Raw genomic sequence first — 27,620 nt, forward strand, 5'->3', positions numbered from 1 at the left:
AAGCACACAATATGGAATCATGAAAAAACAGTCAGACTTATTTTAAGAACTTGTTTTTGCAGTCACTGCTACATGTACTGCAAAGATAAAAATTTCTACTTGGCTGTTCTCAACAGATTTTGCATGTTGGATAGGCCCTTAACTGCTGCCAGTCTCCAGAGTTAACAGGTCCCTCGGGAATTGTCTGACGTGCAACTGGAGAATACAAATGTAGTGTTTCTGCAGATATTGTAACACATCTCTCATTTTTGTTTTGTGAAACATACTGTGACACAAACTTGAGCCGTTATCCCTGACGACAGAAAGGAATCAAAGCAGATACAAGCTGGATACCCAGTTCAAAATGACTTCTCATGCGTTTAATATTTGCATGATACGTCAGCAACTTCTTACACAGAAGAGAAAGGAAATCAAAATGTAGCTGGTGCTAGCAGGAAGGAGCTTTAAAATACTGTGATGCAGTTTCAATGTCTAAGTGAATAAGTGCTTTGGATTGCAAGTAGAAGGGTCAAACGTATTAACTGCAACCCATGAATTGCCTGTCCTCCAACGGTCAGCGTCAACCAAGCCTTCAAACCCACATGATTTCTACTGCAGATCTTCATCAAGCTTCAAGCTTGATTCCAGAGTTCCTTTCCAGTTCTGTTAGACTGGTGTTTGGGATTTTCTTTCTTTCTTTTACCTACTTCCAAAAAAGAGGTGACAGCAATGGCCGAATGACTCCCTGAATTTCAGTGAATATTAATGGTGGCAAGGGAAGGGCTAAGCTCAAGGCTTTGTTCCGGAGATGGCTGCTGTTCCCTATACTCGACGTGTCCGTTCCGGTGATGACCGTACTCCAGCTTAATTCTCATTTCCCCAATCTTCAATTTGGGCAGAATATCTGGGATCCATTCAATAACAAATGGAGTGGGTTCCTTCTGCTCAGGCGACATATTGCCTGGATGCAAAGGAAAATTCCAAAATCAACTTTATGCAGGGCATAAACAAAAACTCATATGTTACAACTACTCAACATCCCCAAACAGTTACATAACCAAAATGGGCTGAATTTTGAGATCACAGGCATAAGGAATTTATGCTCCACATATTATTCCCAGGACATTTTAAATGTTTTCAGAGGTGCAACAACATTATCTTTATCTAACATTCACAGTAAAATAAAATGTCACAAGGCACTTCAATGAATAAAACATGACACCTGGCCACATGAGGAGATATATGGGCACATGACTTAGTCAAAGAGGTCAATTAAAGGAGAAGAGTGAGAGAAGGGGAGAGGTGGAAGGAGAGTATTGTGGAGCTTAGGGCCCTGCCATCAATGGTGGAAGAATTAAAAGTGGAAGTTACGTGACCGTAAGTTATGAAAGCAGAAGTAAGGTTCATAAGGTAAGGTTCATTCTAAACTTTCTCTATTGAACATAAGTTTGTTATTAATTTGTTATTATTACTTGAAGTGAGCTTTCTGCTTTAGTATTGAGTGGGTGTTCAGATAAGTGGGGTATGGATGCTAGGGCAGTTGCTTGCTCCTCCTGCAAAATGTGGCAGTTGGGAGATGTGGCACACGTCTCCGCTGGCTACATCTGCGGGAAGTGCACCCAGCTACAGCTCCTTGAAAACCGTGTTAGGGAAATGGAGCTGGAGCTGGATGAACTACGGATCATTCGGGAGGCAGAGGGGGTAATTGAGAGGAGTTATCGGGAGTTGGTCACTCCTAAGGCTCAGGACGAGGATAGATGGGTTACAGTTAGGGGGAGGAAAGGGGACAGACAGACAGTGCTGAGATCCCCTGTGGGCATTCCCCTCAGCAATAAGTATACCGTTTTGGATACTGCTGGGGGGGTTGACCTACCAGAGGAAAGCCATAGTAGTCAGTTCTCTGGCACTGAGCCTGACACTGTGGCAAAGAAGGGAAGGGGGCAGAATAGAAAAGTACTCGTGGTAGGGGACTCGATAGTTAGGGGAATCGACAGGAGATTTTGTGGGCAAGATCGGGATTCCCGGAAGGTATGTTGCCTCCCTGGTGCCAGGGTCCGGGACGTCTCCGATCGGGTGTATAAAGTTCTGAAAGGGGAGGGTGAACAGCCAGAAATCGTGTTACATATTGGCACAAATGATATAGCCAGAAATAGGTTTGAGGATATAAAAAGTGATTTCAGGGAGTTAGGATGGAAGCTGCAGAGCAGGACGAACAGAGTAGTGTTCTCTGGTTTACTACCGGTGCCACGAGATAGCGAGGTGAGGAACAGGGAGCGGGCGCAGCTGAACACGTGGCTACGCAGCTGGTGTAGGAGGGAGGGTTTCAGATATGTTGATAATTGGGATTCCTTCTGGGGAAGGTGGGACCTGTACAAGAAGGACGGGTTGCATCTGAACTGGAAGGGGACCAATGTCCTGGGTGGAAGGTTTGCTCGAGTAGTTCGAGAGGGTTTAAACTAGTATGGCAGGGGGGTGGGAACCTGAGCTGTATACCAGAGGTGAGCGTTGATGCAGGTGAGGCAGTAGCAAGAGGTAGACCAGCTAGTGGGAAGGATTTTCCTGGGAAGGAACCAAGGGATCGGTTAAAGTGTGTTTGCTTTAATGCAAGGAGTATCAGGAATAAAAGTGATGAACTTAGAGCATGGATCAGTACCTGGTGCTATGATGTTGTGGCCATAACAGAGACATGGGTTTCTCATGGGCTGGAATGGTTGCTGGATATTCCAGGGTTTAGAACATTTAAAAAGAATAGGGAGGGGGGAAAAAGAGGAGGGGGTGTAGCACTACTAATCAGAGAGGGTATCACAGCTACAGAAGCTTCCATTGTCGAGGAAGATCTGCCTACTGAGTCAGTATGGGTGGAAATTAGGAACAGCAAGGGAGTAGTCACCTCGTTAGGGGTTTACTACAGGCCCCCCAATAGCAGCAGGGAGATTGTAGAAAGCATAGGTCGACAGATTTTGGAAAAGTGTGGACGCAGTAGGGTTGTTGTAATGGGTGACTTTAACTTTCCTAATATTGATTGGAACCTCCTTCGAGCAGAAGATTTGAATGGAGCTGTTTTTGTAAGGTGTGTTCAGGAGGGTTTCCTAACGCAGTACGTTGACAGGCCGACGAGGGGAGAGGCCATTCTAGACTTGGTGCTCGGAAACGAGCCGGGGCAGGTATCAGATCTTGTGGTGGGAGAGCATTTTGGTGATAGTGACCATAACACTCTCTCATTCTACATAGCTATGGAGAAGGAGAGGATTAGGCAGAATGGGAGGATATTTAATTGGGGAAGAGGAAACTATGATGCGATTAGACACGAGTTAGGAAGCATGGACTGGGAGCAGTTGTTCCATGGTAAGGGAACTATAGACATGTGGAGATGGTTTAAGGAACAGTTGTTGGGAGTGATGAGTAAATATGTCCCTCTGAGACAGGCAAGACGGGGTAAGATAAAGGAACCTTGGATGACGAGAGCGGTGGAGCTTCTAGTGAAAAGGAAGAAGGTAGCTTACATAAGGTGGAGGAAGCTAGGGTCAAGTTCAGCTAGAGAGGATTACATGCAGGCAAGGAAGGAGCTCAAAAATGGTCTGAGGAGAGCCAGGAGGGGGCACGAGAAAGGCTTGGCAGAAGGAATCCGGGAAAACACAAAGGCATTTTACACTTACGTGAGGAATAAGAGAATGGTCAAAGAAAGAGTAGGGCCGATCAGGGATAGCATAGGGAACTTGTGTGTGGAGCCTGAGGAGGTAGGGGAAGCCCTAAATGAGTTTTTTGCTTCTGTCTTTACGAAAGAAACGACCTGTGTAGTGAATGAAACCTTTGAAGAGCAGGTGTGCATGCTGGAATGGATAGAGATAGAGGAAGCTGATGTACTGAAAATTTTGTCAAACATTAAGATTGACAAGTCGCCAGGCCCGGATCAGATTTGTCCTCGGCTGCTTTGGGAAGCGAGAAATGCAATTGCTTCGCCACTTGCGAAGATCTTTGCATCCTCGCTCTCCACTGGAGTCGTACCTGAGGACTGGAGAGAGGCAAATGTAATTCCTCTCTTCAAGAAAGGAAATAGGGAAATCCCCGGCAATTATAGACCGGTAAGTCTCACGTCTGTCGTCTGCAAGGTGTTAGAAAGGATTCTGAGGGATAAGATTTATGACCATCTGGAAGAGCATGGCTTGATCAAATACAGTCAACACGGCTTTGTGAGGGGTAGGTCATGCCTTACAAGCCTTATCGAGTTTTTTGAGGATGTGACTAGTAAGGTTGATGAGGGTCAAGCTGTGGATGTGGTGTATATGGACTTCAGTAAGGCATTTGATAAGGTTCCCCATGGAAGGCTCATTCAGAAGGTCAGGAGGAATGGGATACAGGGGAACTTAGCTGCTTGGATACAGAATTGGCTGGCCAACAGAAGACAGCGAGTGGTAGTAGAAGGAAAATATTCTGCCTGGAAGTCAGTGGTGAGTGGGGTTCCACAGGGCTCTGTCCTTGGGCCTCTACTGTTTGTAATTTTTATTAATGACTTGGACGAGGGAATTGAAGGATGGGTCAGCAAGTTTGCAGACGACACAAAGGTCGGAGGTGTCGTTGACAGTGTAGAGGGCTGTTGTAGGCTGCAGCGGGACATTGACAGGATGCAGAGATGGGCTGAGAGGTGGCAGATGGAGTTCAACCTGGATAAATGCGAGGTGATGCATTTTGGAAGGTCGAATTTGAAAGCTGAGTACAGGATTAAGGATAGGATTCTTGGCAGCGTGGAGGAACAGAGGGATCTTGGTGTGCAGATACATAGATCCCTTAAAATGGCCACCCAAGTGGACAGGGTTGTTAAGAAAGCATATGGTGTTTTGGCTTTCATTAACAGGGGGATTGAGTTTAAGAGTCGTGACATCTTGTTGCAGCTCTATAAAACTTTGGTTAGACCGCACTTGGAATACTGCGTCCAGTTCTGGGCGCCCTATTATAGGAAAGATGTGGATGCTTTGGAGAGGGTTCAGAGGAGGTTTACCAGGATGCTGCCTGGACTGGAGGGCTTATCTTATGAAGAGAGGTTGACTGAGCTCGGTCTCTTTTCATTGGAGAAAAGGAGGAGGAGAGGGGACCTAATTGAGGTATACAAGATAATGAGAGGCATAGATAGAGTCGATAGCCAGAGACTATTTCCCAGGGCAGAAATGGCTAGCACGAGGGGTCATAGTTTTAAGCTGGTTGGTGGAAAGTATAGAGGGGATGTCAGAGGCAGGTTCTTTACGCAGAGAGTTGTGAGAGCATGGAATGCGTTGCCAGCAGCAGTTGTGGAAGCAAGGTCATTGGGGTCATTTAAGAGACTGCTGGACATGCATATGGTCACAGAAATTTGAGGGTGCATCCATGAGGATCAATGGTCGGCACAACATTGTGGGCTGAAGGGCCTGTTCTGTGCTGTACTGTTCTATGTTCTAAGTAGGCCATTCAGCCCATTCAGTCTGCTCTGCCATTCAATGAGATCATGGCTGCTCTGATAATCTTCAACTCCACTTTCTTGCCTTTTCCCTATATTCCTTGAATTCCCTGGATTCCCTTACTGATTAAAAATCTATCTCAGCTTTGAATATATTTAATAAACCAGCTTCAGGAAGAGAAACACAGACATCCCTCGTTATAGATCTGGAAGATATTAGAGAGGGCAGGTCAGATTAGTGAGTGTAGGAATTGGAGAGGCAAAGAGAAAGTCTAAGAGTAGATTTTCAGGTAACCTAAAAGGGTACCCAACAATTTTTAGAAGCACATAAATAGTAAAAGGATAACCAAAACAAGGACAGGATTGCTCAAATATGACAATGAAGATTGTCCTCTACTGCTGCAAGAGGTACAAAATGTGTACTATGTATCCATCCTCACTGGAGAAGAGGATGATGCCTATCACAGTGAAGAAGATGCTGTAGCAAAACAAAAGGAGAAAGTACTGGAATGGCTGGTGTTACTCAAAACAGAGATGTTGCCTGGTTTGGATAAGATATTCCTTAGGTCAACTGAGGGAAAGCAAGGGTGGAACAGCTGAGGCTTTGAACACAATCTTCCAACATTCCTCAGATATGGAGGTGCTGCCAGAATTTGAATATTCTGCATGGAGCAAGAGATAAACTACAAGGCAACCAGCCTAACCACTGATGGTGGGGAGCTTCTAGGGAAAGTGATCACGTATAAAATTGAATGACACTTGGAAACACATCCTTGTAAACATAGGCTGGCCTGGATTAGTTGAAGAAAAACCATGTTTGATGGGCTTGATCTTGTCGAACAGAATGTGGATGAGTGTTGCGTGCCTGGACTCGCAAGATGTGCTTTAATGGAATACCACATGATAAACTTGTTAGCAAAGTTAAACTTTTAACGGACTAAGGATGGGGTAATATCTTCCGGATACTCGATTCTAAAAATAATCTCCCAAGCAGCAGCAACATTAAAACCAAGTTTCTCACCGACTCTCAGGAAAGTCTTGAGTTCCAGTGGTCGAATACTTGGCTGTTTCTCCACTCGGCCGTAAGCGTCTGCAATGCTCTCGACCTGCACCTTTGGACACTTGAACAACTCGTAGGTGCCATCGCGATTTTCAACAAAACTGCGTGTGACCTCCAGGGGCATCTGAAAGGCAGAAATAAAGCATGCTGGATTACATCTTTACAAGGCTGTAAGAGTTGTTAGAATTCCCAGATACCAATTACTTTCGCACTCTGGAGGGTGCAGAAGTTTCAGAGGCTACAAAAAAAAATCATGACAATCGTACCAGGGACGAGGAACTTCAACTGCTTGAGTAGACTGCAGAAGTTGGGAGTTGTTCTCCTTGGAGCAGAGTTATTTGAGAGGTGATCTAACAAAGGTGTTCGCAATCATGAGGGCTCAAGGCAGAAGGGCTGAGAAACTGAAGGCACTAATTTAAAGTGATTAGCAAAAGGCAACTTGAGGAAAAACAATATTGTTTTCCCCAAAAACCAAGCCTGGGGTTAGGCTCCCGATGAGGCTGAATAGCCTCCTGTGCTGTAACTATTCTATGAAAAGACTCTCTCACTCATGAAATAAGGCAATGGCCTCAGAATCTGAGCAGTTTTCCACAAAACGGCACACAGGAAGATCAATAGCCTTAGATTTGCCTCAAATTTGATATAATTAACAAAAGAACCAGAAGAGAAAATAGGAGAATTTTCTTCAAGTTGTTGTAATCTGGATCACATTTGCTGAGTGGTGGGTGTAAGTGCAATAGTGACAACAGGATACATATTTGACAAATACAATCTGTAGAGTCAGAGGCAAAGGACTTGGCTCAAAAAGAGTCAGCACAAGCATGATGGGCCAAACGGGCTCCCTCTGTGCTGTCTGATCCCACTGATCAGTCACTGAGCTACTCCAGTCATCTTCCCGAACTTCATGGGAAGTCCAAGTCTGCTGAGATGCAGTGGCCGGCATTTTCTTTTATAGACTGTCAGCTCTTTTGCTCATCACGGACTAATGCAGCCTTACTGCAGACGCCTTCACCTCCCCCTTTCCACCTACCTCTGGGGTATCAAATATCTGCTTGACTTGAAGAATGTTTGTGATCTGCCAAGTGTATTTGGAGAATGTTCCCAGGGGCACTGCATCCTTCCGGACGAATCCTACACAACACAACGCACATGCTTTAGTATCAAAAAAGGACAACAGGAGGAACAGAGGGTTGTTTTCTGCCATATCAGCTCACTTCTCCTTAAGGTGGGAGCACCAGATTTAAAAGCAGTAACCTGTCGCCAAAACCTGGCCAGTGAAAGGCCTCCATTTGCTCTCCAGGAGGTGGCCTTTTCAATGGAGAGTTCAGAAGAAACATCTTTAACCAGACATTGATAAGAATGTGGAAGCTGTGCCCACACAGAGTGGTCAAGGTCAATAGCATTGGCGCATTGAAGAGGAACGAGGTGAAGAAAGGACAGGATTCGCTGATTTGAAGTAGGTGCAGAGAGGAACAGTCATCAATGTGAACATTACTCCAGCTGCTCTCCTGACGCCGCCTTACCTCCTTGCCTTTCCACCATGTTGTGCAATGGGCCACTTCCACAGCATCCTGATGAATTTTCTGATGATTGCAGCCAACTGCCTCCTCAATCCATCAGTGCCCTCCCTGCCAACTGAGCTCACTATTCTGCTACTTATCAGGTAAAAGCAGGCATATGGACTGAACTGCTCACAGTGAAAGTTGCTACTCCCATTCTCTGAAGTGCAGGAAACTTCAGCGCCTGCTTGATCCAATGGGTTTTATAAGAAAACTTACTGGTCTAGACGGAGGAGTCACTTCTTGACAAGATATAGTTTATTGCATGTGAGCAACCAGTTATAGGTTATATTGCTATGATGGATGTTGTTAGAGACTTTGTGCAGGACCAGAAGTTCGGACTCACTCCTTCAACATTTTAAGCTGTTTTGTCCACAAATCCACTTGATATCATCATAGTGGGTGGTGTGCTCCACAATATTAAACTGTTCAGATCTGTACAAAGCTTCTTTTTCATTTTTAATGCTATACATCTTGTATCTAAACATTCAGTGCAACTCCATCGGGGACCCAATGGTCTTAATGCTAAACTATTAATCCAGAAACTCAACTAATGTTCTGGGAACCTGGGTTCAAATCCCATGGCAGATTGTGGAATTTGAATTCAATTTTTTTTAAAATCTGGAATTAAGCATTTACTGATGACTATTAATCTGTCGCCGATCGTCAGAAAAATCCATCAGGCTCACTTACATCCTTCAGGAAAGGAAATCTGCCATCCTCACATGTTCTGGCCTATATATGACTCCAGACCCACAGCAATGTCATTGACTCTCATCTCCCCTCTGAAATGACCTAGCAAGCCATTAAGCTCGAGGGCAACTAAGGATAAGCAAGAAATGCTGGCCAGCCAGCGATGCCCATGTCTCATAAGTACATTTTTAAAAAATGCTTTCCAAGTCTGTCTTGAGATGATCTTGAGGTTTTAGTATTCTCCCAGAAGCGATTCTGTTCAGACTTGGAAACCGCGTTCCCTTTAATTTTCTTACTGGCTGCTTTGGCCTCCAAGTCTGAAGCACAGCAGTGACATCTGAGACCCAATTGCTATGCATGGAACTTTGGAGCAGATTAGAGAGAACATTGATTGGAAGACCAGTCATTTGTTGGGTTGACGAGCATTAACTCTGATTCTCTTCCTGATAGTCTGAGGCCTGTTGGGTACCTTGAGTTATTAAATTCCCTATTAGGTTTGTCCCAGTCAGTTATAGGTGGATAATTAAATCATAGTGGGATAAGGGTCCTGCAGGTGTTTCAAACAATTCCTTCAGCAGTTTGAGCAGTATACAATCTCTGCTGGTTTGCAATTTGTTGGAAATTGTGAAATATCATCAATGCTCACAAAATGTTTACATGGTCAACCCACTGGACCTTTGACCAGGTGGTCAACCTTCAATGTAATCCTGACAGAAGTCGAGATATCCCCAGTTCCTTAACTGCTTCTGTTGGATCTGATTAAGCCAACTGTGACTTGCTGACCATTACTTCACTGCAGTATGAGTGTATGATTCCATTTCATAAATAGATTCCCTTTGGTAAGGGCACTGACCATGACTCTGGAGGGTGTTTTCCCTGCACGTGTAACCTCTTCCACCTTTCAAATAAAGTTGAGATCGAGATATGCCTTCCTACTCAAGCAAGAATTTTTGATTGTCAAGTATCTACAGACTTCCTGCCATTCCTCCCAAGTCTCCCCTATACTGGAGAGTTGCCAATAGCATACATTTAACTTTAAGTTGTATTTCTCTTGGACCATAATTGTTGTTGCCTGTGGACAGTATTTTCTTTGTCATACTACCTGATAGTACACTGACACTTGCCTCAGTATCCAATATGAAATTGGTGAGAGGACCACTGGCGTAAGTATCAGCTCGCCAAAATGTAAGGTAAGGATCATCTGCTTCATCTGGGAACGCTTCAGGCTTTACTTCTGTTGTAGGCTGTTCTATCTCAGTAATCTCTTTATGTGGGAGGCTATTTGATTTCTTGTTTTTCTGAAAACACCTCTCACTTCTGCACATTTTATGTTGCTTGCTGTAGTTTGAGAATTCAATGGACTCTGCTTTGTGCCAAAGTTGATATTCTACTTAGGATAAATCTATGTTGCTTCTGGACTTATGCTTTACTCATTGTCTGCACAGTTTTCTGTAGAGTGATAATGGGAACTGCAGATGCTGGAGAATCCAAGATTCTCAACAACTTCTCTTTCGATTCCTCCCACTTCCTACAGACTAAGGGGGTGGCCATGGGCACCCGCATGGGCCCCAGCTATGCCTGCCTCTTTGTAGGTTACGTGGAACAGTCCCTCTTCCGCACCTACACAGGCCCCAAACCCCACCTCTTCCTCCGGTACATTGATGACTGTATCGGCGCCGCCTCTTGCTCCCCAGAGGAGCTCGAACAGTTCATCCACTTCACCAACACCTTCCACCCCAACCTTCAGTTCACCTGGGCCATCTCCAGCACATCCCTCACCTTCCTGGATCTCTCAGTCTCCATCTCAGGCAACCAGCTTGTAACTGATGTCCATTTCAAGCCCACCGACTCCCACAGCTACCTAGAATACACCTCCTCCCACCCACCCTCCTGCAAAAATTCCATCCCCTATTTCCAATTCCTCCACCTCCGCCGCATCTGCTCCCACGATGAGGCATTCCACTCCCGCACAGCCCAGATGTCCAAGTTCTTCAAGGACCGCAACTTTCCCCCCACAGTGGTCGAGAACGCCCTTGACCGTGTCTCCCGCATTTCCTGCAACACATCCCTCACACCCCGCCCCCGCCACAACCGCCCAAAGAGGATCCCCCTCGTTCTCACACACCACCCTACCAACCTCCGGATACAACGCATCATCCTCCGACACTTCCGCCATCTACAATCCGACCCCACCACCCAAGACATTTTTCCATCCCCACCCTTGTGTGCTTTCCAGAGAGACCACTCTCTCCGTGACTCCCTTGTTCGCTCCACGCTGCCCTCCAACCCCACCACACCCGGCACCTTCCCCTGCAACCGCAGGAAATGCTACATTTGCCCCCACACCTCCTCCCTCACCCCTATCCCAGGCCCCAAGATGACTTTCCACATTAAGCAGAGGTTCACCTGCACATCTGCCAATGTGGTATACTGCATCCACTGTACCCGGTGTGGCTTCCTCTACATTAGGGAAACCAAGCTGAGGCTTGGGGACCACTTTGCAGAACACCTCCGCTCAGTTCGCAATAAACAACTGCACCTCCCAGTCGCAAACCATTTCCACTCCCCCTCCCATTCTCTAGATGACATGTCCATCATGGGCCTCCTGCAGTGCCACAATGATGCCAGCCGAAGGTTGCAGGAACAGCAACTCATATTCCGCTTGGGAACCCTGCAGCCCAATGGTATCAATGTGGACTTCACCAGCTTCAAAACCTCCCCTTCCCCCACCGCATCCCAAAACCAGCCCAGTTTGTACCCTCCCCGCACTGCACCACACAACCAGCCCAGCTCTTCCCCTCCCCCCACTGCACGACACAACCAGCCCAGCTCTTCCCCTCCACCCACTGCATCCCAAAACCAGTCCAACCTGTCTCTGCCTCCCTAACCTGTTCTTCCTCTCACCCATCCCTTCCTCCCACCCTAAGCCGCACCTCCATCTCCTACCTACTAACCCCATCCCACCTCCTTGACCTGTCCATCTTCCCCGGACTGACCTATCCCCTCCCTACCTCCCACCTATACTCTCCTCTCCACTTATCTTCTTTTCTCTCCATCTTCGGTCCGCTTCCCCCTCTCTCCCTATTTATTCCAGAACCCTCCCCCATCCCCCTCTCTGATGAAGGGTCTAGGCCCGAAACGTCAGCTTTTGTGCTCCTGAGATGCTGCTGGGCCTGCTGTGTTCATCCAGCCTCACATTTCATTATCCAGTTTTCTGTAGAGTCAGGTCTTCTTTGGACTGTAATGAATCTGGCGAAGACTCATCTGCAATTCCTACACTAATTCACACGCTTGTGAAATTGACTTGAAGTCACCATAGTCACACTTCTTTACTAATTTGTAGAGTGTATTTATTAAATTGCCTGGGCACTCCACTGGATGCTGAACTCACCTATCTATTCTTGCTCTTTCGAGAAATGATGGACATGGGGAGAAAAAGGCATGATGCTATCATTTGTAGTCTCACAGATAGTCATTAAGAAGCCAAGAGCTCCCTCAAGGACCATGGAGTAAACTTCATCCAAGTTGTGACAAAACATCCCATTAAGAGAGATTTGTTTTGTCCTGTTTATCTTGAAGATGGGCATTGTAAACCTGGTGCCCAGATATCTGCTCCGGGGAAAGTGAGTAAATAGCTGTGGATTTTTTTAAAAATTAGCCATAAGAAGCATGAGTGGGCAGAGTCAGGCTCACACAGATCTAGGGTTTTAGTTTTACTTTCAGTTGTTGAAGTTGGAGCTGCTAGATGCAGCTCTCTCTCTCTGCTGCTGCAAAAAGCTCGAGTTCTGTCTCTGCTGTTAGATTCATTCTGTCTGTGTTCATTTCCTGGACTGGAGGAGATAGCAAGCGAGGGAAATCTGTTTTGCTGAATTTGCCTTTGCCAAGGGTGTGTTTACGGGATGCTGCTATATTGGAACAGCTAATGTGTCATTGTTAAACAATTTTTTAGAAGTATTTTCATGGAGTTAAAGTTATGCCTGTTCTTTTCATGTTTGTATTGTAACTATGGTGTAAGAATAAAGTGTGTTTTGCTTAAAGCCTAGTAGTTTTGCCAACTGAATCATATCTGGAATGCAGCACCTGACACTTGTCTTTAAATACGATCAAAGTCAGGGTCTAAGCTATCTCCTTGATATGTTTTGAGGGGTTTGGTCTGCCCCGTATAAGTGTTGTTGGACATTGGCAGAGTGGTGGTGTTTCTGCTGCCATGACAGAAACCAGACACAACTCATACGTTTGCTGAAGGTGGTGTATGGCAGAGGGAAAGGGGACCAAATAGCAAAGAATAATCAAGATTTTATTTAGTTCTTCGAAAAAATATTTTTAGAGTTTTTTTTTAAGTGCACCATGATGGGCAATTGTGGAGAAACATTGGCATAATACTAATGCCGTAGGTCAAGTAATCCTAAGGCCTTGGCTAATTCACTGAGAATAGGGGTTCAAACTGTACGCTAGCAGGGTCTTAAATTCAATTTATTAATCAATTATGGGATTTGAATCTAGTTTCAGTAATGGTAACTATGGAATTTTTGATTGTCACGAAAAACATTGTCTGATTCACTAAAGTCCTTTGGGAAAAGAAATCTGCCATTTTTCCTGTCTGGCCTACATGTGACTCCATACCAAAAGCAAATGTGTGTTACTGTTATGTCAGTTATATTGTTAAGGTTAAGGATACACAGATGGGAGGGTATTGATAGAAAGGGACTGCTAGGGCAATGGGTTGATTAGGAGATAGGAGGCTGAGATCTGTAATGCTGCCTTATGTGAATATACCTGCTATCATTGGAGTTATTAAATTTATTATTATTATTATTGACCTATATCTGTGACTTGTTTTGTACTCCATCGTGTCATGGGTCCACATAATAACATGGATACATCTTAACTGCTCTCTGAAATGGGAAACCACAGTTGAAGGGCAGTGACGGATGGCTAACAAATGCTGATCATGTTAATGATGCCCATGTCCAAAGAAAGAATTAAAAGAAAATGTTCTTCTCACAGTGGTCATTCAGCATCACTGTCAGGTGCAGAACAAAGCTCACTTCATTCCAACTCGAACATTGCCATTCTTTGGGATCAAATGGAAACGTACTAACTCCCTACATGATACTTCTCCCTGACTATAACTCCCTTGATTCAGAAATAAAGCTGGAGCAATTTTGCACTGTGAAGAATTACGTAGAATCCACAACACGTTGCAAGGTCATTCAGTCCAACTGGTTTGCCCAACTGATAACACTCCACAAAAGTCTCGTCAATCTCTCTTAAATTAGTCCTATCAGCATATGAGATAACAAAGTGTGGGGCTGGATGAACACAGCAGGCCAAGCAGCATCTCAGGAGCACAAAAGCTGACGTTTCGGGCCTAGACCCTTCTTCAGAGAGGGGGATGGGGGAGAGGGCTCGGAAATAAATAGGGAGAGAGGGGGAGGCAGATTTTTCTTTCTGCTTTAAGGCTTTTCATTAAATAAATTAACACTACTGTCTCTCAACCTCTCGCTGTGGTATTGAGCTCCATCATAGTATGAATTCTCCATTTTCTCTTGAATCCTCTACCTGTTTCCTTGGTGACAATCTTATACATCCAGCCACTAGTTTTGTTCTGCACCAGAAGCAGAAACTGATTCAGGACCATTCGGAGTGAAATTCCCCTGGGGAGGATGACAATGGACAATGGACATTCATTCCAACTCACTGAGCTGACTCTGAAGTCAGGCTCACAGCAGGTTGCAGTGAGAGTTGGTTGTGCAAATTGTCACAACCTCACATCACAGATGCCTTATACTCATCTGCCACACACTTGCACCTAGATATAACTGTCCCGGGGTTGCTGCAATGCCAGTTAATAAACTTAATCAGGTAGTAAGATGGGTTACCTGTGGTGGAGTTGGGAAGGCGTTTCTTTTTGCTTCCCATCGAAATCCTCTGTTGCAGGGCATCAAAGAAAATCTGAGGAACGTGGAACACCAGTGGTTCAGGCTTCCCTGCAAGAACAACAATGTGCATTTTACCAGCCCCTGCAATGACTGACATTTCTGTTATTCTTTTAACAACAACTTGCAGGCACAAAGTACCTTTAAGATGGCAAAAGCTGGTCCTGAAGCAGTGAGGCCCACTTGCTCCAGAGGTGAGTACTAACATCTCTGAATGTGTTGATTAGAATAAAAATACACAGGAATGGAAGCAGACAAAAACATATTTTGACACCAAGATGCAAAGCAGTAGATATTAAAATGTGTCATATAGGAGGAAACAGACGGAGAATGTCAGGAAGGGAACTCCAAGAACTAAAGGCTCAGTAGATGGCTCTGGGGTTAGGAAATCCAAAAGGGGATGGAACTTGCTGCCTGCAAGGGTGGTGGAAATACAGACACAGAAGCGTATACAATATTGAATGGTATTGACAAGGTGGAAGTCAGAAGAATGTTTTCTCGTGTGGTTCAGCCCAGAAGGTGGGTAGATAGGGAGGGGTGTGTGCACGTGTGTGGTGGGGCATTGTTTAAGAAGTCGGGGATTACAGATTGTCCTATTACAACAGGGTTGAGGAGTAGATAATAAAATGTGAGGCTGGATGAACACAGCAGGCCAAGCAGCATCTCAGGAGCACAAAAGCTGACGTTTCGGCCCTAGACCCTTCATCAGGTTGAGGAGTAACTTATTTCTACCAGAGAGGGTTCGGCAACTTTGAAACGCTGCCTCAGAAGGCAGTGAAGACAGGATCATTAAATATTTTGAAGACAGTTAGATAAATCCTTGTTAGGGTAGGGAATCAAAGGCTGTCAGTAGATGGCAATATGGAATTCAAAACACAAACCACTGGACATAAGCTTATTGAGTAGTAAAGCAGCTCAAGGGGCCGGATGGTCGAATTCTGTTCCCAGTTCATGTGTTCGATGAATGGTTTCGAAAGGGAACTGGATAGGTATTTGAAGAAAATAAACTTGCAGGGCTATAGGGCAGAGTAGAAAAATGGAACTGACTAGACTACAGGAAACCTGACATCAGGGCTAAATTGGAGAAATGCAGATTTCTTTAAGGATTAGATGTGTACAGCTGGAAGAACACAGCACACAGGCAGATGAGTAGGAAAGTTGACGTTTTGGGTTGGGACCCTTCTTCAGAAAATCTGAATTCTGAAGAAGGGTCCCAACCCGAAACATCAACTTTCCTACTCCTCTGATGTTGCCCGGCCTGTTGTGTTCCTCCAGCTCCATGCTGTGTTATCTCTGACCCAGCATCAGCAGTTCTTACTATCTCTTTCTTTGAGGATTATAAGGTTGGAAAAGGTTATGGAGTTAGAAGGGGGATGACAGCATGGAAAAATTTGAATAACAGGATGAGAAATCTATTACCAAAATGGTCATGTGCCTGAAGCAAATACAGGTCAGCAAACAGAATGGCGACATACTTATTAAACTCACCAGCTAGGGCATAATTATTTCAATAACTTTAAACCACGGGGACATCACATGCAAAGCTGTCAAAAAAATAAGGCTGGCAGCAAAAACATGAAGGCTCCAAGACTCCTGATTAGCATTGGGTTTGAAAAGTGGTAATGTGGGACCAGATAGGGCTGGCACTGACAATCTCCAGGGTTAGAATGGAATATCCAAGAATTGAGGGTTAATCTCTTCAACACTGCTGTAAGCAACCTCAGCATAAAAAAAACAAATCCCAGGGCCAGTAATCAATGTGTTTTCTTTCAACCTTTCTCATTTACTCGTTGGATGGGTGTAGGAGATGGGGAGGAAGAAACATAGGCAGCGTAACCAGGCCAAGCCATCAAGAGGTCACACAACAAAATCTCCAGGAATACATCCAACCTTATCTGGAACTTGCATCATATAGTCCATTCCACAGTTTTGTGGTGAAATGGTTCAGAATGTTGATGGCAACAGAATGGCAGTCACTAACATGCAAATGACGAATTTGTTTTTGTGAACACTTCCATTTCAACAGGTCAGAACAGCTAGAGACGCAAGCTATCTTTGTTTTGCTGGTGCGCCTTCCCCAGATAAGATTCCCCAAAGTATTCACCTTTTGGTGAATACTCTTCTTTCATATTTGGACTGGGCCCAGTAATTTCAAGGATGATATTTCTATGAGACACAAGTGCAAGGCTTTGAAACCAAGTCTCTGATTGCAGAACTGGTAAAGTTACTGTATCATCATAAAAATCTGTCTGTCTCTCATGCTCAGTGAGCAGTGGAGGATGGAGTTCTTTAAGATATTTCAGGCTAACTTCAACAGAGTTACGGTGGTAGGGTCGGTGCACAGACAGGAAACTGGGGCTGAGGCCTTAATCACGATCATATCAAATTGTGGAGCAGGCTTGAGGGGCCGAATTGCCCACTCCTGCTCTGAATTCTTGTGTACATGCTTGTGCAGTAAAGGTTTCTGCTGTCTTATCTCATGGTTGATATCAACACTCAACAGCAGTGGGAGACTATAATCAGTTGGTTTACCTCAACGGACATAATTACATGAAATTGCACCGTTGCAAACTCACTCAAGTTATTAAAAAAATGTGAAAAGAGATGCTAAATTATTCCAATGACAGTATCTACACAAACAATTAAGGGATTAGTCTATAGAAAATTACTTCCAAATAAATAATTACTGCCTCTTTAGTAAAGCTATCAACTTTGCAAAAACATATCACTCACCGTCAAATTGGTAATGCATAGTTTGATTGATGCGCTCTGTGACACTAGCAAGCCAATCTTGAAATGTCAGCGTTACTTGGGACTCATCGATGGGTTGACTCACTACAAGAGAATGAATGAGAGAGTGGGGGAAAGACAGCAGGAGAGTGAGAGAGCATGGGAGAACGAGTGGGAAAGTGAGAGGGAGTGCGTCAAAGAGAACGTTAGAAAGTGAGAAGGGGAGAGAAAAGGGAGACAGGAAAAAGGGAAAAAAGAGGGTAAGGGGATGGCAGAGGGCGGGGAGACAGAGAGAGAAGAAGAGAAAGAGAGAGAAAGGAAAAAGAGAGATGCAGACACAGATAAAACAGTCACAACAAAGGCATTGGCCCAAGAGAGCTGCTACAGCAACAAATACTATATAGGTTGATTCATTTCTTTAGCTGCCTTTATTGGGAGAGGGGATCATAGGGGCATGAGGTACACCCACAGTCAGTATCCCTTGGGGACTATCTACAGACTAATAAACAGGAGAACCAATGCAATGGAAGGCAAATCATACCTTACCCAAACACTTGGAATTGGAAAATAATTACAAAGGTGAAATGTGGATAGAATCTACTTTCCTACCAATCCATATGGTGTGCTGGGAACCCAACTCAGGCATCTAGTCAGGGAGAGTAGACAGAGACCTCGCTCTGTTGCTTATGGTGCAGCCTGAGATGCATATATATGCATACGTGGCACCCTCAACATGCGCAGACCTTAGCTTGCAGACAGGAAGATTCCCACCAAAAATACCCAGCAAAATTCTTGCAGCATTGAGCAACAGCTTACCAACTATGTCTTCTTTTTTCTTCTTCTTTGCTTTCGAAACCGCGCTTGATGCAGCTTGGGAGGTGTGGTCCTGGGGGTAAAGTGCCAGCAGCTGTGTCTCGGAATTTGCCTGAAGCCCTAGTGTGAAGCAATTTAATCCGACATAAATAGATCAAAATTAGTAAATTAAATATCAGTAAATTGAACAATAAACACAGGAGAAACTTACTCACCTGGGGAATGGGTGGGATATGGAACTTGTTACGACAAAGAGCAGTTGATGTGACTATCACGTTTGAGGAAACATTAGATAAGTATAATGTTAGAGTAAGTAGAAGGGTGTGGTTATGGGATTAGATAAAGGTATAGAAGGTACAAGATGAAGGTTTGTTTCTGCGCTGCTTTTTGTAAGTTCCATGTAAAAATGTAAATTCCATGCAACATTTGGCTCCACAGTACTGATTGGCCACATCTTCTCAATAAATCTTTCAATTCTTGCTCTCCAGAAGTGCAGACAGTTGTTCTGTGAACATATTTGTACCGTCCCTCAAGGAACTTCCCCAGTAACTTAGTCAACATCGATTGGTACTTTAAGAACCTCACCACCTCCCATGACATTCAGAGACATTATCATCACTGAATCCCCCAGTATAACATCATTTTCTCTGGGGGGGGGAATCATATACATGAGCAGCTTAGAGTTTATGCACTGTGGCGAGCAACTGTTTCCCCAAAGCCTTTGCACAAATTGGCAAGGCACAAGTCAGGACTGTGATGGAATACTCCCCACTTTACTGGATGGGATCAGCTCCAACAACACTCAAGAAGCTCAAAACTACCTTGAACAAAGAAGAGATAACAAAGTGTGGAGCTGGATGAACACAGCAGGCCAAGCAGCATCTTAGGAGCGCAAAAGCTGATGTTTCGGGATGAAGGGTCTAGGCCCGAAACGTCAGCTTTTGTGCTCCTGAGATGCTGCTTGGCCTGCTGTGCTCATCCAGCTCCACACTTTGTTATCTCGGATTCTCCAGCATCTGCAGTTCCCGTTATCTCTTGAACAAAGCAGCCCACTTGATCAACACTAGGGCCACTCCTGAATCATACACTCCTGTCTGAGGCCCTCAGTAGCAGCAGTATGTACTATCTACAAGATTCACAGCAATAACAGGCTGCTTCCTAGCCCTCTAACACTGAGGCAGACAAGGGTAGCAGATATATTGGAGCACCATCCAAAGCCACAAGCTATCCTGACTCGGCGTTATTCTGCCATTCCGCCAGTGTCGCTGGGTTAAAATCCTGCTACTCCCTCCCTAACAGCACAGTGGGTAGCCCTAGCCGCATAGGCTGTGGTGGCTCAAGCAGGGATTGTACCACTACCTTCCCATGGGGCAATTAGGGATGAGCAATAAATGCTGGCCCAAACAACACCTATATACACAAATGAATAGGAAAATGACACTATTTGTCTTGGTCCTAACTTCTTTTTAACTTGTACCTCTTTGATGGCTAAACTACATATTACAATATAATACTATATACTAAGTGGATATTTCCTGTGTGTTCCACCATGAATGATTGCTTGGCAAAGTGATAATCAGGAGTCCATCAAATTAATAGCCACATAGCAGTAATTAAATAGCTACAGCCTTCCACCATGGCCAAATTTCTGATACTGCAAAAGAGGTGAAAAGAAATCAGGTACGCCTCTTTGCTCTTGATCCTTATCCACTGAAAGCCTGTGGAGAGTCCATGTGTCCTGGTTTAACTATGGACCCCTCCTGAAAATCAATCTTCCAGCTCATGCTTAAAGTGAGATGCCAGAGGCTGCTGCTGCCTCTTCCCCATCAGGGACTTGCTGCCTTCAGGACAGAAGGTAAAGACAGAATAGCAGCAAAACCACTAACCGTACATGGAAATTTGATTCACAGGCAAGAAAGGTAACTGGTGGAAGGACCAAATATCATTACTGGGAGAACAAAGTTCAAGACCTTTAAGAGAACACTTGAGTGGCAATACATTACTGTCTGATTCTAACAGATCCAGACAAAATTACAATTCAGACTTTGATGTGTAAATTGCAAAATTGCTGTTCTGTGGTGTTGCTATGTACTGATGAAGGAAGCCTTGAGATTTTTCTTTTAACAGAGTCACAAGTGTCATCAGCTCTATGGATATAAATTTTGAGCTGTGTCAAGGGCCTAGATACTCATCTTTCTTTTTATTGTATATTTGTTATTCTTTTTAAAAAGTGATTTTATTGATGGCTCTCCTACAAGAGAGAAGAAGGTTGAGAGGTGACTTAATTAAAACATATAAAATAATCAGAGGGTTAGATAGGGTGGATAGGGAGAGCCTTTTTCCTACGATGGTGATGGCAAGCACGAGGGGGCATAGCTTTAAATTGAGGGGTGAAAGATATAGGACAGATGTCAGAGGTAGTTTCTTTACTCAGAGAGTAGTAAGGGAATGGAACGCTTTGCCTGCAACAGTTGTAGATTCGCGAACTTTAGGTACATTTAAGTCGTCATTGGACAAGCATATGGACGTATGAATAGTGTAGGTTAGATGGGTTTCAGATCGGTATGACAGGTCGACACAACATCGAGAGCCGAAGGGCCTGTACTGTGTTGTAATGTTCTATGTTCTAACATCTACAGGCTTCAATAACGGCTAGTCAGTTCTGTTGAGCTACACCTTCACCCAACTGGGTTCAGAATAAAGATATGCATTTATACAGCACTGTTTGCATCTTCAGCATGTCTCAAAGCACTTTATACAGCCAGGAGAGCATTAACACGGAAAACAGAACAGCCAGATTAGGCACAGAAAGATCCCACAAACAGCAGTGTGACAATGATCAGGTGACCTGTTTGTCAGTGTTGGTTGAGGGATCAAAATTGGCTTGGACACCCAGGAGAACTCCCTCACTCTTCTCAATAGCACTGGGGGTCTCTCGTGTACATCAGAGATCTTTTGCATTCAACAGCAAGAGAAAACAGGGTTCCTGTTTAGCTGAAGAATGTTTAAATTTGTCGATTAAATCTAGAAAGGAGTCTACACCTCCTCCGGATAGTGTTTTGGACAGGAAAGTCACCTTCCAGTTTTTGTAACATCATGTGGCAGCTCAGAAAATATCAAATTTGTACTCACCAGAACTTCTGCACCTACTCATGGAATCAAAGTTGATAAAGTAGGAAAATTCTTTCCCCAGCTTCTCATCACTGGCAAAAGCACAAACACATGCGTAGAAGTGAATGCATCGTTTTGGTGGCTCCTCTTTGTTGGAGCTCGATTTACTGGCTTTGAAAGCCTGGCAGGAACAGTAGAACTTGCGCTCTGTCACACCTTTCAGCCTAGCCTTCTCGTGGAACGAAACATGCAGGAAGCCCAAACTGTGCTTGGGGCTAGCTTTGCACTTCACCACCATGATGCTCCTGGTGATCCTCTGCACCAGGGGTCCACTTGACTCAGTCGCCAGGGTCCAGATGGCCTGCTTGGTCTCAGCAGACACCTGGAGAGAGTTCAGCACAGAGCTCTTCAGAGTGTGCGGAGTGGCTTCCATATGGCACTCCATGGCGAGCTTAATGTGCTGGCACTGATTCTCGGAGACCTCCTGTGAGGTCACTTTGAAACAGGTGGGGACTAGGCAGCGGCCAGTCACATGCGTAATAACAGTGCCATCGACCGTCTGAATTGCTTCTGTTGTGCCAAGTTCCACAAAGCCCCGGTAATCAGGTCCTCGATCCCGAAGCCTCACTGAGTACACCTGCGAAGCAGATCCTGTGACTATGCGAACAGCATCGATGCTGGGTTGCTGCTTCCGCACGCCATCCCTGAAGACAGCACCACAGCTTTTATTCTTGCAGCTCAGTCCACGGGTGCCATTGATAGTGCCACACTTGGGGCACTTTTTGATGCCCCGAAGAGTAGGTTTGCCCAAGTCAGCCAGAAAAGCCAAGGTTTTCATCCTCTCCGGCTGCTGCTCCATCTCTCATGTGACTGGCCTTGTTTATACCCTACTGGAGAGAAAAGCAGTTCAGCTCGTCAAATAAGCCATGCAAAGTTTGAAACGATAATTATGTTGCACTACTAGAGAGACCTTTTTTTATTTCAAAATATACTTTATTCACAAAAAATATCTTTATATGTGAACATATTCACAAATACAGTTCAGTTCTGTACAAGAGCGTGTCAAGAAAACAAACACTGGAGTTTGACTCTATTCAACAAACCAAAGACATCTCTTACTTAAACCACACCATACTTCCATGCATTCGAGGCACTAGGAGGTTCTGATAACTGAACGCATCCCCAATTAACTTCAGACAGTGGTCTTTCCCCAGCACGCCTTGGCAGCAGCTGCCCCAAGCTTTAGTGCGTCCCTCAACACAGAGTCCTGGACCTTGCAAAGTGCCAGCCTGCAACACTTGGTTGAGGTTAACTCCTTGCTCTGGAAGACCAACAGGTTTCGGGCATACCAATGAACGTCTTTCACCAGTTGATGGCCCGCCAGGTGCAGTCGACGTCTGTCTCAATCCGTAACCCAGGGAACAGACCGTACAGCACAGTCCTGCGTCACAGAGCTGCTCAGGATAAACCTGGACAAAAACCATTGCATCTTTCTCCAGACTTCCTTTGCAAAGGCACATTCCAGAAGAAGGTGTACGACAGTCTCAACACGCGCCCCACACACACAACAGACAATCTGCCTCCAACAGTCAGCACTGTCAGTGTGAAGAAGAAATAGGGACTGCGTTTGAAGAAGTCTGTTCAAGACTGGGGCTGATAGGGTTTAGGGTTAGTAGTCATTCTAATCACCTTCGATCCCAGTTTGTTAACCATATCAGTGGAAGACACGTGAAAAAATTTCAAAAATGTTCATGTTCACATGCAAAAGAGATGATGCAACTAGCACTTTTTCCTTCAATAAGGCTTCCCAACTTGTCTCAAAAAATGCTAATCACTTCTTACACTTTTCAATGTTTCAAAATTCTTGAAAAGATCACTTATCGAATGAAAAGTGGAGTTCTGTATTAAGCTAGTGGATTTCAAGGGAACTGAACAACAGCAAACGGGAATATCTTTAAATAACTATATGAAAATAAAACTATTTGGCTTTACTTTTCCAAAACTCCAATGTTTAAATGCCATTTGTGGTTTACACTAGTTAAAAGCGGTTGCTACAAGTCATCAGGAACCTTTAAACAAGATACAGGAAGCCTTTAAAGTGTCCTGCAGTTTTACAAGGAAAAGAACAAGGTACAAATTTCTTTTTCCCGAAAGTTGGAAAGCAGTTGAGTTTAGCAGGACATCAATGGATACGAGGTATGTAACATATATTTTCTGATCACTGTTAGCTAAAGTTATCCTAAATTTACCAGTGACATACTGTGTTCAGTTCCTGTAATATTTGACCGAATTCCATTGTCTGGAGGAGACATTGAATAAAATGTGACCTCTGCATAGGAACAAGAACAAAGTATGGGCAGTTTCAAATTTTCATTTCAAAATGTAAATGTTGAAAACACTAAATTATCACAGTTGTTGTCTCTACTGTAATAGAGATCAATCAGGCTGTACATTTGATCTTTTCAACAGAATTTTTCAAACTACTCACCTTCTTCCTGCTTGCTTTGTCCATATTTTTGACCTGAGTTGTACAGGAAATACATATCACACATTTCAGACTCATATGATCACACACATCAGAGTACATTGTCTATAACATCAATGAAACTCTAATTTCCATACCCTTTCTTTTACATTCTTACTACTTCAATATTTAAATTCCTTTTCTATATAAAAATAAAATTCTACTATCTGCCTCAGGAAGGATTCCAGTGAAGTATTTCTTGTTCTAAGAAAATTGTTAAGCATTCTTCACTTTAAGGGTAGAATTAAAATATTGAAAAGGAATTATGTGTCGGGGGAAACTGTGCATAGACTCAATGGTAGAAGCTGTCAAATGGCAGAATGTATAAATTCGGAATAAAAATCAAAAGAACTGCCCATGCTGTAAATCAGGAACAAAAACTGAAGTTGCTTGAAAAGCACAGCTGGTCTGGCAGCGTCTGGGAGGAAATAAACCAGAGTTAACATTTTGGGTTTGGTGACCCTTCCCCAGAACTCTGAACAAAGATGCTGTTAGGCCTGCTGAGCTTTTCCAGCAACTTCTGCTTTTGTTCCTGTGTATAAATTCAGAGATTGGACAAGTCCGGTTGCATTTTTTGAAGACCAATCATTCCAGGACATCTCTGCAGGGTAGGACCTGAGGCCCAACCATCTTTGTTGCTTCATCAATGATCTTCCCTCCGTCACGAGGTCAGAAGTGGGGCTGTTCATTAATGATTGCACAATGTTCAGAACCATTCATGACTCCACAGATACTGAAGCAGTCCAGGTTCAAAAAGCTGCAAGACCTGAACAATATCAATGTTTGGGCTGACAAGTGGCAGGCCTTTCATAATATGGGCTGCCCCAAAGTGCTTGATGTTTTCAAAGATACTTTTGAACTGCTGCCATTCAGGAAACGTGGTAGCCAATTTCAGTGCTGTCAGCTCTCACAACAGCAATAATCAAATCATTAAAGGTAAACGAGAACAGGAAAGGTCCCTTGGGTTTTGGGAATAAGGCTATCCGAGTACCTAAGAATCTGCAAAAATAGCAGGAGTAGGCCACTCATCGAACTTGCTCTGTTATTCTAAATCATGGCTGATCAGCTCCTCAATGCCATATTCCTGCTATCCCCAAGCTTCATCTCCTTCATAAATCTGTTCAGTCAGATCATTATTTTCTCAATAACCAGTAATCACTTTGTTATAATAGCATCTCGTATTTAACCCACTATTGATGCCAGGCTAACAGGTGTGTAGTTGCCATCTGTCTCCTTCCTTCCTTTGTTGAGTAATAGAGTTACATTTCCAAAGCTTCAGATAGCACTGCAGCATTAATAAAACTTTGAAAGATGATCAATGCTTTATCTGTAACCATCCCCTCCAATGCTCTATAGGGCGAAGGTTATTGGTCCCCAGATTTGTTAATTATCAGTCCCATTCATTTCATTAACAGAATTTGTTTCATTGATACTTTCTGTCTCGAAATAAGGGAGAATGGGGCTGGGGGAGGTGGAGGGGTGGGGATGGATGGAGGAAGACAGAAGGGGATTGGAGAAGGGAGTCGGATTAGAAGGGGGCAGGGATCGAGGGAGAGAGAGCAGGGACTTGGTGTGGGAGAACGGGTGGAGGTGTTGGTGGTGGTTGGAGGGTGCAGGTGTGTTGGGGGGAGGTGGATGGTAGTCTGTGGGGGTAGGGTGTGGGGGTGGGGCGGGGGAGTTGTGGGAGGTGGGTGACAGACTGTGTGGATACGGTGTAGGGGTGGAACGAGGGTGTTGGAGTTGGGGGAAGTGGGTGGTAGACTATCGTGGTAGTGTGTGTGGCTGAGGTGGGGGGGTTGGGGGAGGTGGGGGGGTTGGGGGAGGTGGGGGGGTTGGGGGAGGTGGGGGGGTTGGGGGAGGTGGGGGGGTTGGGGGAGGTGGGGGGGTTGGGGGAGGTGGGGGGGTTGGGGGAGGTGGGGGGGTTGGGGGAGGTGGGGGGGTTGGGGGAGGTGGGGGGGTTGGGGGAGGTGGGGGGGTTGGGGGGGTTGGGGGAGGTGGGGGGGTTGGGGGGGTTGGGGGAGGTGGGGGGGTTGGGGGAGGTGGGGGGGTTGGGGGAGGTGGGGGGGTTGGGGGAGGTGGGGGGGTTGGGGGAGGTGGGTTGCAGACTGTGGGGGTAGGGTGTGTGGGTGGGTTGGGGGGGTAGGGTGTGTGGGTGGGTTGGGGGGGTAGGGTGTGTGGGTGGGTTGGGGGGGTAGGGTGGGTGGGTTGGGGGGGTAGGGTGTGTGGGTGGGTTGGGGGAGGTGGGTGTGTGGGTGGGTTGGGGGAGGTGGGTGTGTGGGTGGGTTGGGGGCGGTGGGTGTGTGGGTGGGTTGGGGGCGGTGGGTGTGTGGGTGGGTTGGGGGCGGTGGGTGTGTGGGTGGGTTGGGGGAGATGGGTGTGTGGGTGGGTTGGGGGAGATGGGTGTGTGGGTGGGTTGGGGGAGGTGGGTGTGTGGGTGGGTTGGGGGAGGTGGGTGTGTGGGTGGGTTGGGGGCGGTGGGTGTGTGGGTGGGTTGGGGGCGGTGGGTGTGTGGGTGGGTTGGGGGAGGTGGGTGTGTGGGTGGGTTGGGGGAGGTGGGTGTGTGGGTGGGTTGGGGGAGGTGGGTGGTAGGGTGTGGGGGTAGGGTATAGGGGTAGAGTGTGGGGGTAGGGTTTGGGGGTAGGGTGTGGGGGGTGGGGGAGTTGGGTGGTAGACTGTGGGTATTGGGTGTGGGGGGTAGACTGTGGGGGTTGAGTGCGGGGGTGGGGGGTAGTAGACTGTGAGGGTGGGGGGAGGTAGGTGGTAGATTGTGGGGGTGGGGGAGGTGGGTGGTAGACTGTGGTGGTGGGGGGGGATAAACTGTGGGGGTTGGGTGTAGGGGTGGGGGAGGTAGTTGGTAGACTGTGGTGGTGGGGGTAGACTGTGGGGGTTGGGTGTGGGGGAGGTGGGGGGTAGACTGTGGGGGTTGGGGGAGGCGGGAGGCAGACTATGGGGGGAGGCGGGGGGGTAGACTGTGGGAGTTGGGTGTTGGGGTTGGGTGTGGGGGGGTTAGGTGGTAGACTGTGGGGGTGGGGGGAGTCGGGTGGTACACTGTGGGGATGGGGGGAGGTGGGTGGTAGACTGTGGGGGTTGGGTGTGGGGGGAGGTGGGTGGTAGACTGTGGGGGTGGGGGGAGGTGGGTGGTAGACTGTGGGGGTGGGTGTGGGGGAAGGGTCTGTCAATCAGAGCGGCCAGGCCCCGCCCCGTCCGCCTTCGGGTGAACCGCCTTGGAAGCCGCGTCTAGGCGTCGCCTCATTTTGAAAAACTCCATTTATTCGTAAAAATATATTTATAAATTAATAATATCAAAGGGACTCACCTCCCCTCCCCCAACCTACAGCCACTACCTCGGGGTGAAGGTGCTGGGGAGAGGGGCAGGGGCCGGCTCCCCTCCCCTCCCCCCACTTAACCACCTCACGGGCTCGGGAGCCGGCCTCCCCTCAGACACGCCGCCATTTCTCTCCTTACAAAAACTCCTCGGCGCTGCGCTGTAACGCCCGCTCCGATTGGTCAGGCCTCAGGTCATCTGGTGTCGTGGTGCACGTCGGAAGTTGTAGTTCTCCTTCCTTCCGATCCAGGGCAGCTCCAGCGTCAGGGGACTACATTCCCCAGAATGCCGCCTTCATAGCTCCCCCAACCCACACAGCCTCACTGCCCATGACTCAATGACTCACAATCAATGTTTTGATAGTTTTTCATGAAGCGCTAATGAGGAAAGTGCAATTCTGCAGCAAAATGCAATAAAGTCCGGACTGTGGTGTATTTGCATTTATTCATAAGTCCTCTC

General features: G+C 45.9%; 1 protein-coding gene across 2 annotated transcripts; it reads right to left on the minus strand.

Annotated features, from left to right (window-relative positions):
• Positions 1-332: 332 nt before the first annotated feature.
• On the minus strand, positions 333-27,313 carry c40h2orf42 (chromosome 40 C2orf42 homolog). Of its 2 annotated transcripts, none has more exons than XM_048523066.2 (9): positions 27,153-27,313; positions 23,801-23,833; positions 21,334-22,199; positions 18,205-18,321; positions 17,392-17,493; positions 14,602-14,709; positions 7,498-7,598; positions 6,429-6,591; positions 333-940 (listed from the first exon to the last, which is right to left on the minus strand). In XM_048523066.2, exons 3-9 carry the CDS (start codon positions 22,169-22,171, stop codon positions 732-734), a joined length of 1,638 nt encoding a protein of 545 aa, XP_048379023.1. In that variant the 5' UTR covers positions 22,172-22,199; positions 23,801-23,833; positions 27,153-27,313; the 3' UTR covers positions 333-731. The 2 variants fall into 2 exon arrangements, with proteins under 2 accessions (XP_048379023.1, XP_048379022.1); XM_048523065.2 differs by having other exon boundaries at positions 21,334-22,202.
• Positions 27,314-27,620: the final 307 nt, after the last annotated feature.

The sequence above is a fragment of the Stegostoma tigrinum genome, chromosome 40 (assembly GCF_030684315.1).
Source record: "Stegostoma tigrinum isolate sSteTig4 chromosome 40, sSteTig4.hap1, whole genome shotgun sequence".
Classification (NCBI taxonomy): Eukaryota; Metazoa; Chordata; class Chondrichthyes; order Orectolobiformes; family Stegostomatidae; genus Stegostoma; species Stegostoma tigrinum.